The sequence below is a fragment of the Heptranchias perlo genome, chromosome 2, assembly GCF_035084215.1.
Source record: "Heptranchias perlo isolate sHepPer1 chromosome 2, sHepPer1.hap1, whole genome shotgun sequence".
NCBI lineage: Eukaryota > Metazoa > Chordata > Chondrichthyes > Hexanchiformes > Hexanchidae > Heptranchias > Heptranchias perlo.
In genome coordinates this window covers 39,205,606-39,220,734 of record NC_090326.1, presented here as the reverse complement: position 1 = coordinate 39,220,734, position 15,129 = coordinate 39,205,606, and the positions used below count along the sequence as shown (strand labels likewise).

Here is a 15,129-nt window from a genome sequence, read left to right as displayed (position 1 = left end):
GGATCAGCATAGGGGAAAATGACGAGCTTTGCCATATGCTGCATGGGCACCAGTGGCGACCATGCAGCAAAAGGTTTGCATATGTGCAGTGACAGCAATGGTCAACTGTGGCCTGAAGCTTGGCTGCATTTTCTTGCAGGCATGCTGTAGTGCTAACAAGTGGATGGTGCTGTGGAGTGGCACAGAGGAAAACCCTCTTCTCAAGCATCTGCTACAGCACCCCCTTTAGATATTGAAATTCCTCATGATTATTACATTGTAATTTCCTGCACTCTTTTAATCTTGTCCAAGCATCTTATTATCTAGCCTTTTACATTGGGAAGGGGTAAATGGCAGGGGGGTCTGTGGGAGTTGCTAATATCATTAATAAGTTCTATCCATATAGCTTCTGCGATGCCCCTATCAGCTGTTATATCCTCCCTTTCAATAGCTTTTCAGCTCTCCCTTATCATTAGTTCATGGAGTCTAACTTTATGAAACATTCTATACCCTTTCAGCCCCATCTCCTGCTCTCAGTCATGTCTCAGTAATTCTAATATCAAGATTTTCCCTAGTTGCATAGCCTTCGAATTTCAATCGTATATTCTTAACAGAACCATAGAAAAGATACAGCACAAAAGGGGGCCATTCGGCCCATCATGTCCGTGTTGGCTCGAAGAACAACCAGGTGCCCATTCTAATCCCACCTTCCAGCACCCAGTCCATAGCCCTGCAGCTTACAGCACTTTAGGTGCAGATCCAGGTACTTTTTAAAAAAAAAGAGTTGAGGGTCCCTGCCTCTACCACCAATTCGGGCAGCGAATTCCATACACCCACCACCCTCCGGGTAAAAAGGTTTTTCCTCATGTCCCCTCTAATCCTTCCGCCAATCAGTTTAAATCTATGTCCTCTGGTTCTTGAACTCTCCACTGGGGGAAACAGGTACTTCCTGTCTATTCTATCTGGGCCGCTCATAATTTTGTACACCTCAATCAAGCCTCCCCTCAGCCTCCTCTGCTCCAAGGAAAACAACCCCAGCCTATCCAATCTCTCCTCGTAGCTGCAATTTTCAAGCCCTGGCAACATTCTTGTAAATCTTCTCTGCACTCTCTCCAGAGCAACTACGTCCTTCCTGTAATGTGGTGACCAGAACTGCGCACAATACTCCAGCTGTGGCCTTACCAGCATTTTATACAGTTCCATCATTACATCCCTGCTTTTGTATTCTATACCTCAGCTAATAAGAACATAAGAACATAAGAAATTGGAGCAGGAGTAGGCCAATCGGCCCCTCGAGCCTGCTCCGCCATTCAATAAGATCATGGCTGATCTGATCCCAACCACAAATCTAAAGAACACAAGAAGTCGGAGCAGGACCCGGCCACATAGCCCCTGGGCCCTCTCCGCCACCCACAGGGCATTGACCGATCCGAACTCAGCTTCATGTCCAATTTCCTGCCCGCTCCCCATAACCCCTAATTCCCTTTACTTCTAGGAAACTGTCTATTTCTGTTTTAAATTTATCTAATGATGTAGCTTCCACAGCTTCCTGGGGCAGCAAATTCCACAGGCCGACCACCCTCTGAGTGAAGAAGTTTCTCCTCATCTCAGTTTTGAAAGAGCAGCCCCTTATTCTAAGATTATGCCCCCTAGTTCTAGTTTCACCCATCTTTGGGAACATCCTAACTGCATCCACCCGATCAAGACCCTTCACAATCTTATATGTTTCAATAAGATCGCCTCTCATTCTTCTGAACTCCAATGAGTAGAGTCCCAATCTACTCAACCTCTCCTCATATGTCCGCCCCCTCATCCCCGGGATTAACCGAGTGAACCTTCTTTGTACTGCCTCGAGAGCAAGTATGTCTTTTCTTAAGTATGGAGACCAAAACTGTATGCAGTATTCCAGGTGCGGTCTCACCAATACCTTATATAACTGCAGCAATACCTCCTTGTTTTTATATTCTATCCCCCTAGCAATAAAAGCCAACATTCCGTTGGCTTTCTTGATCACCTGCTGCACCTGCATACCAACTTTTTGATTTTCTTGCACTAGGACCCCCAGATCCCTTTGTACTGCAGTACTTTCCAGTCTCTCGCCATTAAGAAAATAACTTGCTCTCTGATTTTTCCTGCCAAAGTGCATAACCTCACATTTTCCAATATTATATTGCATCTGCCAAATCTCCGCCCACTCACCCAGCCTGTCTATATCCCCTTGCAGGTTTTTTATGTCCTCCTCACTCTCTACTTTCCCTCCCATCTTTGTATCATCTGCAAATTTTGATATGTTGCACTCGGTCCCCTCCTCCAAATCGTTAATATAGATTGTAAAGAGTTGGGGACCCAGCACCGACCCCTGTGGAACACCACTGGTTACTGGTTGCCAGTCCGAAAATGAACCATTTATCCCAACTCTCTGCTTCCTGTTTGATAACCAATCCTCCACCCATGCCAGAATATTACCCCCAATCCCGTGATTTTTTATCTTAAGTAATAATCTTTTATGTGGCACCTTGTCGAATGCCTTCTGGAAGTCTAAATACACTACGTCCACTGGTTCCCCTTTATCCACCCTATACGTTATATCCTCGAAGAACTCAAGCAAATTTGTCAGACATGACTTCCCCTTCATAAAGCCATGCTGACTTTGTCCTATTAAATTATGCTTATCTAAATGTTCCGTTACTGTCTCCTTAATAATAGACTCCAAAATTTTACCCACCACAGATGTTAAGCTAACTGGCCTATAATTTCCAGCCTTCTGCCTACTACCCTTTTTAAATAACGGTGTTACATTAGCAGTTTTCCAATCTGCCGGGACCTCTCCTGAGTCCAGGGAATTTTGGAAAATTATCACCAAAGCATCCACAATCCCCACTGCCACTTCCCTCAAGACCCTGGGATGGAAGCCATCAGGTCCAGGGGATTTATCCGCCTTGAGTCCCATTATTTTACTGAGTACCATCTCTTGAGTGATTTTAATCGTATTTAGCTCCTCCCCCCCGAGAGTCCCCTGTTTGTCCAGTGTTGGGATATTCTTAGTGTCCTCTACTGTAAAGACTGAAACAAAATATTTGTTCAGCATTTTTGCCATCTCCATGTTTCCCACCATTAATTTCCCGGTCTCATCCTCTAAGGGACCTATGTTTGCCTTAGCCACCCTTTTTCTTTTTATATAACTATAGAAACTCTTGCTATCTGTTTTTATATTTTTTGCTAATTTCTTTTCATAATCTAACTTCCCTTTCTTAATCAATCCTTTAGTTACTTTTTGCTGTCTTTTGAAGAATTCCCAATCTTCTATCCTCCCACTAAGTTTGGCTACCTTATATGTCCTTGTTTTTAGTCGGATACTATCCTTGATTTCTTTACTTAGCCACGGGTGGCTGTCATTTCTTTTACACCCTTTTTCCTCAGTGGAATATATTTATTTTGAAAGTTGTAAAATAACTCCCTAAATGAACACCACTGCTCATGTACCGTCTTACCCTTTAATCTATTTTAACGGAGAGCATTCCGTATGCCTTCTTCACAACCTTATCTACCTGTACCGCCACCTTCAGGGACCTGTGCACATGCACTCCAAGGTCTCTCACTTCCTCTACCCCTCTCAATATATTCCCGTTTACTGCGTATTCCCTTTTACTGTTTGCCCTCCCTAAGTGCATTACCTCACACTTCTCCGGGTTAAACTCCATTTGCCACTTTTCTGCCCACACCACCAACCAATTGATATCTTCTTGGAGTCTCCAGCTATCCTCTTCACTATCAACTATACGGCCAATTTTTGTGTCGTCTACTAATTTGCCAATCATGCCCCCTACATTCAAGTCCAAATTATTAATATATACCACAAACAGCAAGGGACCCAACACTGAGCCCTGTGGAACACCACTGGAAACGGATTTCCATTCGTAATGACATCCATCGACTTTTACCCTTTGTTTCCTGTTACTGAGCCAATTGTGGATCCAATTCGCCACATTTCCCTGTATCCCATGGCCTTTTACCTTTCTGACCAGTCTGCCATGTGGGACCTTGTCAAATGCCTTACTAAAATCTATGCAGACAACATCCACTGCACTACCCTCATCAATCCTCCTGGTCACTTCCTCAAAGAATTCAATCAGATTTGTAAGGCATGACCTTCCCTGAACAAATCCATAAATCTGATTAAACCATGCCTTTCCAAGTGACAGTTTATCCTATCTCTCAGTATCGATTCTAATAATTTGCCCACCACAGAGGTAAAACTGACCAGCCTATAATTGTTTGGCCTTTCCCTCAAACCCTTTTTAAACAACGGTACTACGTTTGCAGTCTTCCAGTCCTCCGGTACCTCCCCTGTATCTAGTGAGGATTAGGAAATGATCCTCAGAGCATCCGTTATTTCCTTCCTGGCTTCCTTTAATAGCCTAGGAAACAATCCATCCGGCCCTGGTGACTTATCAATTTTCAAGGATTCCAGTCCCTCTAGTACTTCCTCTCTCGTTATGTTTACCTTATCCAATAGTTCACACCTCTCCTCTTTAACTACTACTTCCGGATCATCCCTTTCTCTTGTGAATATGGAGACAAAATATTCATTTAAAACCCTACCCACATCCTCTGCTACTACACACAAGTTAACCTCATCATCCCTGATAGGTCCCACCTTTTCCTTAGCTATCCTCTTGTTCTTAATGTACTGATAAAACATCTTTGGGTTTTCTTTAATCTTACTAGCTAATATTTTTTCATGCCCTCTCTTTGCTTTCCTTATTTACGTCATCCCTGTACTTTCTATACTCATCTAGGCTTTCTGCAGTATTTAGTTTTTGGTGACAGTCATAAGCTTTCTTTTTCTGCTTTATCTTGCCCCGTATACTTCTAGACAACCAGAGGGCTCTAAATTTGGCAGTGCCACCCTTTTTCTTTGAGGGGATGTGTCTGCATTGTACCTGTAGAATTTCACTTTTTAGTACCTCCCACTGGCTTGCCATTGATTTCTCCTCAAGTAGTTGTGTCCAGTCCACTTCTGCCAAATCACCTCTTAGTTCTGTAAAATTTGCCTTCCCACAATTTAAAAAGTTTACTCCTGATTTTCCTTAATGTTTCTTGCATTAGCATAAAAGTATTTATAGTCTATGCCTAGACTTCTTATTCATATCTATTTCTATCTTCGCTGTATCCCTGTGCACCCTGATCAATATTGTTTCCTTCATTCTGTTGTCCGTGTTATTCTTCATCTTCGTTTACTGCTTTCTCAGTTACCCCTTCCCCAAGTTCTTTAGTCCAAATGAATCGTAGTTACTATGACCATACTCTGCACTAAGAGCTTAGCCCCTTGATAATTTACATTTAGTTCAAAAAAAAAAATTCCAGTTATCTATAAAGTCAGTTCCCCCTGTGAACACCATTTTGATAACCAAATATTGAAATCTACTTCCTGTTCCTTCTCCCCTTTCCTCAGGCAGCACTGGAAGCAACCAAGGTACCATGATCTTTGCAACTTTTGCTTTAAAATGTATCCACCATACTTTGTACTCCTTTTTAATGATTCTAATCTTCTTTTCATAATATCATTAGTAACAACATGTAACATTACGACAGTTTCCATCTCTTCCCTTACATCAATTTCTCCATGCTCTTTTCTAGATCCTTTACTCTTGCCTAGGAAAACAATAAACAGCCTTGTTAATATTGTGCCCTGTTAAGACTGTCCAAATACCTCACTACTGAATCACCTACTCCAATGACTGATCTTTCTTTAACTCTTTCCTTACCTAAAGCTCTTTACTTATATTTATTTCTTCATTTCCATTCCTTATCTTCAATAGTGAGGTATGTGGACAGTGAATTATACATGAATAAAGATAAGTAAGTCATTGTAATAGGTGATTCAATAGTGTAGTATGCATTCTAGAGATTGCTATTATTGGTTCCCTCATCAACACATGACTCCAGCACCAAAAACCTATTAAAACGTTTCCTTGTTAAATCCAGCTCCATTATTATTAATTGAGGCCTGTGGGGATTTAGGGTACTTGTTCAGGTGTTCCAGTCTTTTGGTGTTCCAGATGATTTGACCTTTGTCTTTAGCCAGTCACGTCCTGCTTAAGCTGCTCCAACTGTTTGCCTGACGTGTACAATTGCTTATTGCCTCCTCCCTAACTACTAACACTCTTCTGCACTACTCTAAAAACGTACAACTCATATTTCCAATACTTTAAACTTTCCTTGTTCTCTAACTTTCCGATGTTTAAAAAATAAACTCCTTCAATTATCTAAGATTGAGCACTTTAGCCAATTGCCCTTTTGACACTTATTCCAACCCGTCTTCAATATTTTTTTACCAACTCCTCTTTTACACCTTTTAACCATTTCTTGTTTTAACACTTATAAGAACATACGAATTAAGAGCAGGAGTAGGCCATTTAGCACCTCGGGCCTGCTCTGCCATTTGATAAGATCATGGCTGATCTGATTGTGACCTCAACCGTACCTTAGAAACATAGAAAATAGGAGCAGGAGTAGGCCATTCGGCCCTTCGAGCCTGCTCCACCATACAATATGATCATGGCTGATTCTCTATCTCAATACCATATCCCTGCTCTCTCCCCATACACCTTGATGCCTTTTATGTCTAGAAATCTATCTAGCTCCTTCTTAAATATATTCAGTGACTTGGCCTCCACAGCCTTCCGTGGTAGAGAATTCCACAGGTTCATCACCCTCTGAGTGAAGAAATTTCTCCTCATCTCTGTCCCAAATGTCCTACCCCGTATCCTGAGAATGTGACTCCTTTTCTGGACCCCTCAGCCAGAGGAAACATCCTCCCTGCATCCAGTTTGTCCAGCCCTGTCAGAATTCCCATCTACCTACTATAACCTTTGACTTCCTTGTTAATCAGGAATCTATCTAACTCCGCCTTAATAATATTCAATGACCCTGCCTCCACCGCTCTCTGGGGAAGGGAGTTCCACAGACTCTCAGAAAAAAATTCTCCTCATCTCCGTCTTAAATGGGAGACCCCCTTATTTTTAAAATGTGGCCCCTAGTTTTAGTCTCTCCCACAAGGGGAAACATCCCCTCAGCATCTACCCTTTCTAGTCCCTCGGGATCTTATATGTTTCAATAAGATCACCTCTCATTCTTTTAAACTCCAGTTTAACTTGTCCAACCTTTCCTCATAAGATAACCCCCTCATTTTAGGAATCTGTAGAATGAATCTTCTCTGAACTGCCTCCAAAGCAATTATGTCCTTTCTAAAAAAAGGAGACCAAAACTGCACAGTATTCTAGATGTGGTCTCACCAATGCCCTGTACAACTGTAGCAAAACATCTCTACTTTTATATTCCATTCCCCTTGCAATAAATGACAACATTCCATTAGCCTTCCTAATCACTTGCTGTACCTGCATACTAATTTTTTTGTGATTCATGTACTAGGACACCCAGATCCCTCTGTACGTCAGAGTTCTGCAATCTCTCTCCATTTAAATATGCTGCTTTTCTATTCCTCCTGCCAAAGTGGACAAGTTCACATTTTCCCACATTATCCCCCATCTGCTAAATTTTTGCCCACTCACTTTTTTATATTCTGTCCAATCTTCTGACCTGCCTCTAATCTTCAAGGAATTGTATGCTTTTTCTTTCAATTTGATACTATCTTTAACTTCCTTAGTTAGCCACGGATGGTACATCCTTCCCATAGAGTCTTTCTTTCTATATCCCTTTGCAGACTCCTTATGTCCTCTTCACAACTAACTTTCCTACCTTTGTGTCATTAGCAAATTCAGCAACCATACATTCAGTCCCTTCATCCAAGTCATTGATATAGATCATAAATAGTTGAGGCCCAAGCACTGATCCCTGTGGCACTCCACTCGTTACATCTTGCCAACCTGAAAATGACCCATTTATGCCTACTGTCTGATTCCTGTTAGCTAACCAATCCTTTATCCATGCTAATATGTTACCCTCTACACCATGAGCTCTTATTTTGTGTATTAGCCTTTGATGTGGCACTTTGTCAAAAGCCTTCTGGAAATCCAAGTACACCACATCACAGGATCCCCTTTATCCATGTTGCTTGTTACTTCCTCAAAGAACTCTAATAAATTAGTCAAACACGATTTCCCTTTCACAAAGCCATGTTGACTCTGCCTGATGCATTGAGATTTTCTAAGTGCCCTGCTATAACCTCCTCAATAATAGATTCTGGCATTTTCCCTATGACAGATGTTAAGCTAACTGGCCTGTAGTTTCCTGCTTTCTTTGTCTCTCCTTTCTTGAATAGAGGAGTTACATTCACTATTTTCCAATCTGATGGGACCCTTCCAGAATCTAGGGAATTTTGGAAAATTAATACCAATGCATCTACTATCTCTGCAACCATTTCTTTTAAGACCCTTGGATGAAGTCCGTCAGCTTTTAGTTCTAATAATTTTTTTCAGAACCCTTTCCCTGGTGATTGTAAATGTTTTAAGTTCCTCCCTCCCTTTCACCTCTTGATTCACAATCATTTCTGGCATGTTATTTGTATCCTCTACAGTGAAGACGAACGCAAAATATCTGTTCAATTCATCCGCCATTTCCTTATTCTCCATTATTAATTCCCCAGACTCACTCTCTAGAGGACCAACGCTCACTTTACTTACTCTTTTCCTTTTTAAATACCTGTAGAAACTCTTACTATCTGTTTTTATATTTCTAGTTAGCTTTCTCTAGTACTCTAATTTCTCCCTCATTATTATTCTTTTAGTCATTCTTTGCTGTTTTTTATATTCTGTCCAATCTTCTGACGGTCACCAATCTTCGCGGAATTGTATGCTTTTTCTTTCAATTTCACACTATCTTTAACTTCCTTAGTTAGCCATGGATGATACGTCCTTCCCCTAGAGTCTTTCTTTCTCACTGGAATGTATCTTTGCTGAGTGCTATGAAATATCTCATTAAATGTCTGCCACTGCATCTCTCAACCAATATTTTATTATTTGAAGCAAAAGCAAAAATACTGCAGATGCTGGAAATCTGAAATAAAAACAGAAAATGCTGGTGAAGCTCAGCAAGTCAGGCAGCATCTGTAGAGAAAGAAACAGAGTTAACATTTCAGGTTGAAGACCTTTCATCAGATTATTTGTCTTACTAATTGATTATACTAATTTTAGTTAGGTGAAGTCCCAAATTCTGAATAAACCTGGCTGGCATGATCACTGAAGTGACCTGTGCATCACTGACACTTCAGCTGTGTTAGGCAGATTAATAGTAAAGACAAAAGGGCATCTTTCTTTCAAATACTGGTCAAATACGGTTCAGAAACACAATTTTAAAAAGGACATTAAATTCAGATTTAAAAATGTAGAAAATTTGATCTTCACTTTTTGTAACATTACTTACTCGTAACTTTTCCAAATCTGCATCAATATATTTATGTAGGTTTTCTTCATAGAATGGTCCGAATTTCAGGTTACACTCTGAAACAGAGAGGGGTGTTATTTACAATTTAGTTATAAAAAGGAGTAATATCGGTTTCAATTGTTTGCATTATTCTATACTTCCTTTATATGGCGTCCTAGCACTATTAGCATTAGACTAGATGGCTGACAGTTTGGTTTCAGGGACGCTTCCCTGTTAGTATTATCATTTCACTGAATACATAAACAAACAAATCCCTATGTTTCTTTCTCCACAGATGCTGCCTCACTTGCTGAGCTTTTCCAGCATTTTCTGTTTTTATGTCTCCATATATATTTTCCTACCATCCCTTTGCTGCTTCCCCCTCTTGTTATTAATGAATTTCTGCTTCATCTTTAGCTAATGACTTGTCCTACTCCAGACCAGCACAAATCATCTCAGACAGAGGCCTCGACTCCATTGGAAGCATCCAGATGTCAGTAATACAAACTGCCGGCTGTACTTGCTTTTTAAGTCTGACTGCTCCCCCGGCACAAGGAAGCTCTGCAATTTGCCCACGAGTAGCGTATAATGTCTAAGAATGCAGGTGCTATCTGTGCCTGATAAATAATGTGAATTTGCAACTCATAAAATGCAAAGAAGTTGGTTCTACCTCCCATATCCAAGTTTCACTACTGAATCATTGGTACACAGAGTTGGCCATTCGACTGACGGCTGGAACTGGTATGTGGTGGGGGGGCTGGGCCACAGGGGATGGCCCAGCCTAGCCGCAGCAGCACGCTCAGCACAAAAAACTGTTTTATTCATTGTATTTTATACCCTACTGTTTAAAGCATCCAACTTCTTTTACTGATTCATTGTAGCTGCAAAAAATTTTTGTATACATGGTGGTCAAGGAACTGGGGGAGGGTGTGGGGGTGGGAGAAACTTGACATGTTCAAGGTTCATGGTTTATTTACTACTTCTATCATTCCCTAGGGGTTTCCAGTAGCAAAAATCATTGCAACAATCATTACCTTACTAAAATCGAACTTTGCAAAGTGAATCCTTGATCGATATATGTATAAAAACCTTTTGCTGCTAGACTATATTAAAAGGAGTTGCATCCTTTAAAGTTATGGGGGGGGGGGGTTCATCGTTTCTGGATTTTTGGACTATTTTTCCACAAAAAAGGACTTGGAAGAAAAGTGTTATTTTTAATGCTTTTAAAAGCAATGCGTGCTCTCCCAACTTTTAAATAATTGTCACCCAGACAAGAGGTGGTTACTGTGCTAAAAGGAAGTTGTTTTTTCTCCTCGAGTATCCACAATAGGCAAGTCATTAGCTTGTCTGGGTACTCGGAAAGACATTGATTCAATGTGTTGTAAAACCCTTTGATCTCTTGATCTGTGAGAGGGGAAAGTAGAAGAGGGAGAGGCTCTTTGACCTATTGGGGTGATTTTAACTATGTGCGATGGTGTAAAATGGGCGATATTAAATTGGCCACCCATTCCACACCCCACCCAAGGCTCCCTTCAACTGACCATAATGGAAAGGAAAAACGTGTGTGGTGTACAATGGGCAGCTGATTTAATATCGCCTGCTATACACTATCGCCCAAAATTAAAATGACCCCCATTGAGAGGGGCTTTTAAATATTAGAACACAGACACCAAAAGTCAGCCAGGCAGTGAAGTACAGTGAGAAGGTTAGAAAAGACAGAAGACTGCAGGGAGAAAGGTTCTGCCCTGAGCAGTGGGAAAGGATGCCGGGAGATTATTCTGTTTAAGTAAGATGACCTACCCCACCAGAGTGGGGGTAGCAGTGACATGTTCCTTATTTTGTATCATTTTCTGAATACAAGTTGTACCAATTGAGTACAGTGGCTCTGATAATACCTATTGCTCTGCGTGTTTCACCTTACTGTGAAATAAAGCAGTCTATAATTTGAACCAAACTTTGTCTCATCTCTTGAAACCTCAATTGAAGAAACACGCGTGCAAAAGTCATGAGTATCCGGTCTAGATTGCAAGGGGATGCTATTGTTAAATCCCTAGGCTATGCTATCATTTAAGTAGATATAGGGCAGTGTAACGTCCACTTATGGGAGTGACTGACACCGCTGAACCCAAGAAAGTATCTACGGCAGATCCAAATCTGTAACACAGAATAACAATGATACAGTAGTGAACTCATACTGGAGCCACACAGTCAAATTTAGTGTTGTGTTTAAAAACTCTCTTAGCTGATCAAAGTTCATGTGTTTATTTGTATTTTACTTGTGTAATGCATAACTCTTTAAACAATAGGCTGGGCAGCCAGTCACGCCTGGACATTCAGCCACTAATTGGTAGAAGGTGTACAAAAGTGATGTGACATTTTTTTGCCTGCTTCTAAAGGAGGACATCTCTGCCCAGTGTTTCCTCAGAAAGATAGCTCCTATAATAAGGGTTAGACAGCTGCCCACCTGCAAAAGTCATCCTCTTCTCGGGTTCATTTTCCCAACACTGCTGCATTATACTAACAATCTCTTCAGGTGCTTCATCAGGAATTTCATTCACATCAGGTCGATCGCCATTGAGGACTAGGTGGTAAACCTGGGTATCATTTAGTGCATCTGAAGAGACAAGAAAAAAAAGCATCTTTGAAATCTGATATGCAATGCAAATGTATTATGGATAATTTTTAAACAGCATGTCGGCGTCAAACATGCAACCAAAGTCGATGAAAATTTGTTTTCATGTTTGATAGGAATGTGACCAGTGATGTTGAGGTGAAATTAGTGCTTGTGTTCACATTTGCAAACACTTGTACACTCACACAATGACTTCTAGGATACCCTGTTCTGGCCATTGGGAAATCACTTATCTAGCTTTGATTTTCACCACTCGAGAGATTCTAAACTACTTCAGTGTTTCTAGTTACATGAATCAAATAGGATTCCCAGATTGTTCCCTGCATGCCTTTTCTCAAAATGGCCTAGCACTGGAATGAAAATCACAAGTCTGGTGAATGTTTGATACATCATTCATAAGTGAGAGAGCAGCAAAGAGACGGGTGAGTTGACTAAAAGCAGCACAATATTCCTGAGTCTCCACCAACGCAGACTTCTGCATGCAGAGATAACCACCATCTTACTGGTCTTCATTTTCGTATAATATACTATAAGTTTTGTGTAGGTAAAAGAAAGTGTCAGCACTTCCAAGAGGAGTAACACACCTTAAGTAAGACACTGCCTCCCAATGCTTACAAGTGAAAACTGTACATAATAAAGATTACACAATAGAAACATAACATGGTGCAGCTGAGAAATTCCTTATGGGTTCCTTGAAGGCCTTCCAAATAACTCTTATTAAGTACTGGATTTGAAATTGAGAATTACCATACAAGTATAGGGAGTATATATTTTTCAATAATTCTCTCTGGCTAGAAACGTCTACTCAGCAGTACCTACAAATCATGTTAAACTGGCAGCAACCAGAGCTTACACCTAGCAATGGTAGTGCGTAACCAACATTTCCCGTCTCTTCGCCCCTATTCCCGCTGCTTCCCAAGTGCGGCAAAAGGAGGGAGTCGTGGCTGAGGCCTTTATTCAGTGCCCTGGACCAGTCTTCGGGGCCCTCTGGCCCCTTAAATGCAGTCTTCTATCTCTTCGAGTGCTGCTGTGGCAGACCCACCCCAACCTGTAGCGGTGAAATCAGGAAATACCAGCCCTAATCTCTATTGAGAATAACTTTTGTTCAGCAAAAGGGAGCTGATTTAATTGGGCTTCACTGTACTAGATTAACTTCTGTAATGGGGTGACACTAAGCTAGATTTGTCCACTGTGAACAGTTAGTGGGGGTTAAATTTGGGAGCACCCCACGCACAAGAGGTGAGGTCCGTGGAGCCCCGGATATTGGGCCTCGGACCTCATCACAATGTTCAGAGTTGGTTTTCTCCGAGGCAGCCAGCACTGGCGCCTCGGAGGGAACCAATGTTGAAGCAGGGACCTGAAGCAGGCATCAGTAAAGGCCTCTTATTTGTTCTTACCCAATATGGCAGGCGGCGCATTTCCGGTTGGAAGTACGCGCACGCTTACTGCCCGCCATTTTGGGGCCTTAGGAGGCCGCGTGGTACCTGACAAATGGGCGGTACACGGCCAAATTTATCCCCCAGTAGCTTTTCATCAATGCGCACTTGTGTAATAAAGATCCCTTCCAGGCCTCAATGAATACAGGTTGCCTAGTATGAACTGCTCTGGTACTTATAACTGAGTTAGAGCAAAGAGTTTTTAGTGCTGAAGAGCTGGAGTAAACGCACACATAACCCACCTTGGTGACCGATAGGGCAGAAATTGCTAGTTTGTGTAGTTGGCATTGCGTTGTTGGTCTGTGTAATCTTCAAATTTGTCAGGTGGGTTGATGTGCATTTAAACAGAAAGTGTGGGGAACCTCCTGATGCCCAGGAATAGTTGCCATTCAGTCTTGTGGATTTTCCTCTCTAACTGTGGTGCAGATGGTACTTCTCCATTCTGGATATTGAGGCAACGTACTCTGATGCTGTGGATCATTATGGGAGGATTTGCAAGTGCCAAAGTCTTAACTAATTTCCTCCACTTAGTAAGTGCAATGGCTACACACGGATATATATGTCGAAGCTGCACTGGTCAGTCTTGATGTAGATCTGTGTTATACCATACTACCACTTGCTTGTATTTACCTTTACTGTTGTTCAGTATAGATACGACTGTCTTTTAACAGTTACATTGAAAAATACACAAATATAAAAAGGTCAAAAGAATGAGAAGCAATGATTCACAAGTAGCCAGAAAGGTGCATAATTCAGAATGCGTAACTTACTTTCATATGGTTCTGTATTGGTCAGAATCACCCACACCACAATGGAAAAACTGTACACATCAGACTTTTCAGTGGCCTTGGTGTTCAGTGACCGCAGGTGTTCAGGGGCCAGGTAGGACAGGGTGCCTGCATTGTTCTGGGGCTTTGAACTCATTTGGCCCCTTCTCTTTTGCTCTTCAGTGGTCAATCGACTCCAGGTTTTAAAAATTGCCACACCAAGATCTGCAATCTAAAGAGAAAAAGAAAACACCATTTACGAAACGGTCAAATTTTCAACTAATTTGTCATGTAATATTATATGTAGTTTTCAAAGAACTACAGTAAACTGTACTTGAGAATCTTCTGCTCACTCCACACCCATGAGGACAGAAATGACTGTTGGCATTATTGCTGGATGAAAGCTTAGGTGGGTAAATTCACCCATCCTGCACCCCTGGGGGAATACATGCCCAAGGACAATGGGGGTTAGAGGTGGGGCTACAACACCATAGCACCGATTACTGATCCACACTCCCTTCGATTACGGCTTCCTGCTAGTGAATTCACCCCCCTAATGTATTTGCACACATTCCTCTGTGCACCACTTTAACAGAGGCATTAGCCCATTTAAAATAAGCAGGTTAAGGCATCCATTAAAATAGCGGAGAAAGGAACGTCAGAGGATTGGCATTTAAGTACTTTCCAACAAGTCACTCATTGCATGCAAAGCCCCATCAGTGGTGTGGGGCCTCTAAAAGTTCTGCCCGTAGTGTCATAGTAGCTTGTTTTCTGTTGCTATGCTGAGAATATAAGAGCAATTCTGTGACAATGTTAAAACTGAGGTTTCAGTAGCAGCTTCTTTAAAGTTGCTTTGGTTTGGCCTAGCTCCCCCAATGGGTTTCCTAGTCAGCACATGGTGTGGTACTGAGCCATACAGACTTGGACGGTT

At 41.5% G+C, this 15,129-nt stretch overlaps 1 protein-coding gene across 5 annotated transcripts in view; it reads right to left on the bottom strand.

The window, feature by feature from the left end:
* The window catches only part of ripk1l (receptor (TNFRSF)-interacting serine-threonine kinase 1, like), a 74,401-nt gene that overhangs the window by 20,706 nt on the left and 38,566 nt on the right, over positions 1-15,129 (bottom strand). For all 5 annotated transcript variants that reach the window (XM_068001757.1, XM_068001758.1, XM_068001759.1 and 2 more), the window contains exons 6-8: positions 14,202-14,430; positions 11,828-11,977; positions 9,364-9,440 (exon numbers count right to left, since the gene is read on the bottom strand). In XM_068001757.1, coding sequence (XP_067857858.1) covers positions 9,364-9,440; positions 11,828-11,977; positions 14,202-14,430 — 456 coding nt within the window. The remainder of the gene's footprint in view (positions 1-9,363; positions 9,441-11,827; positions 11,978-14,201; positions 14,431-15,129) is intronic.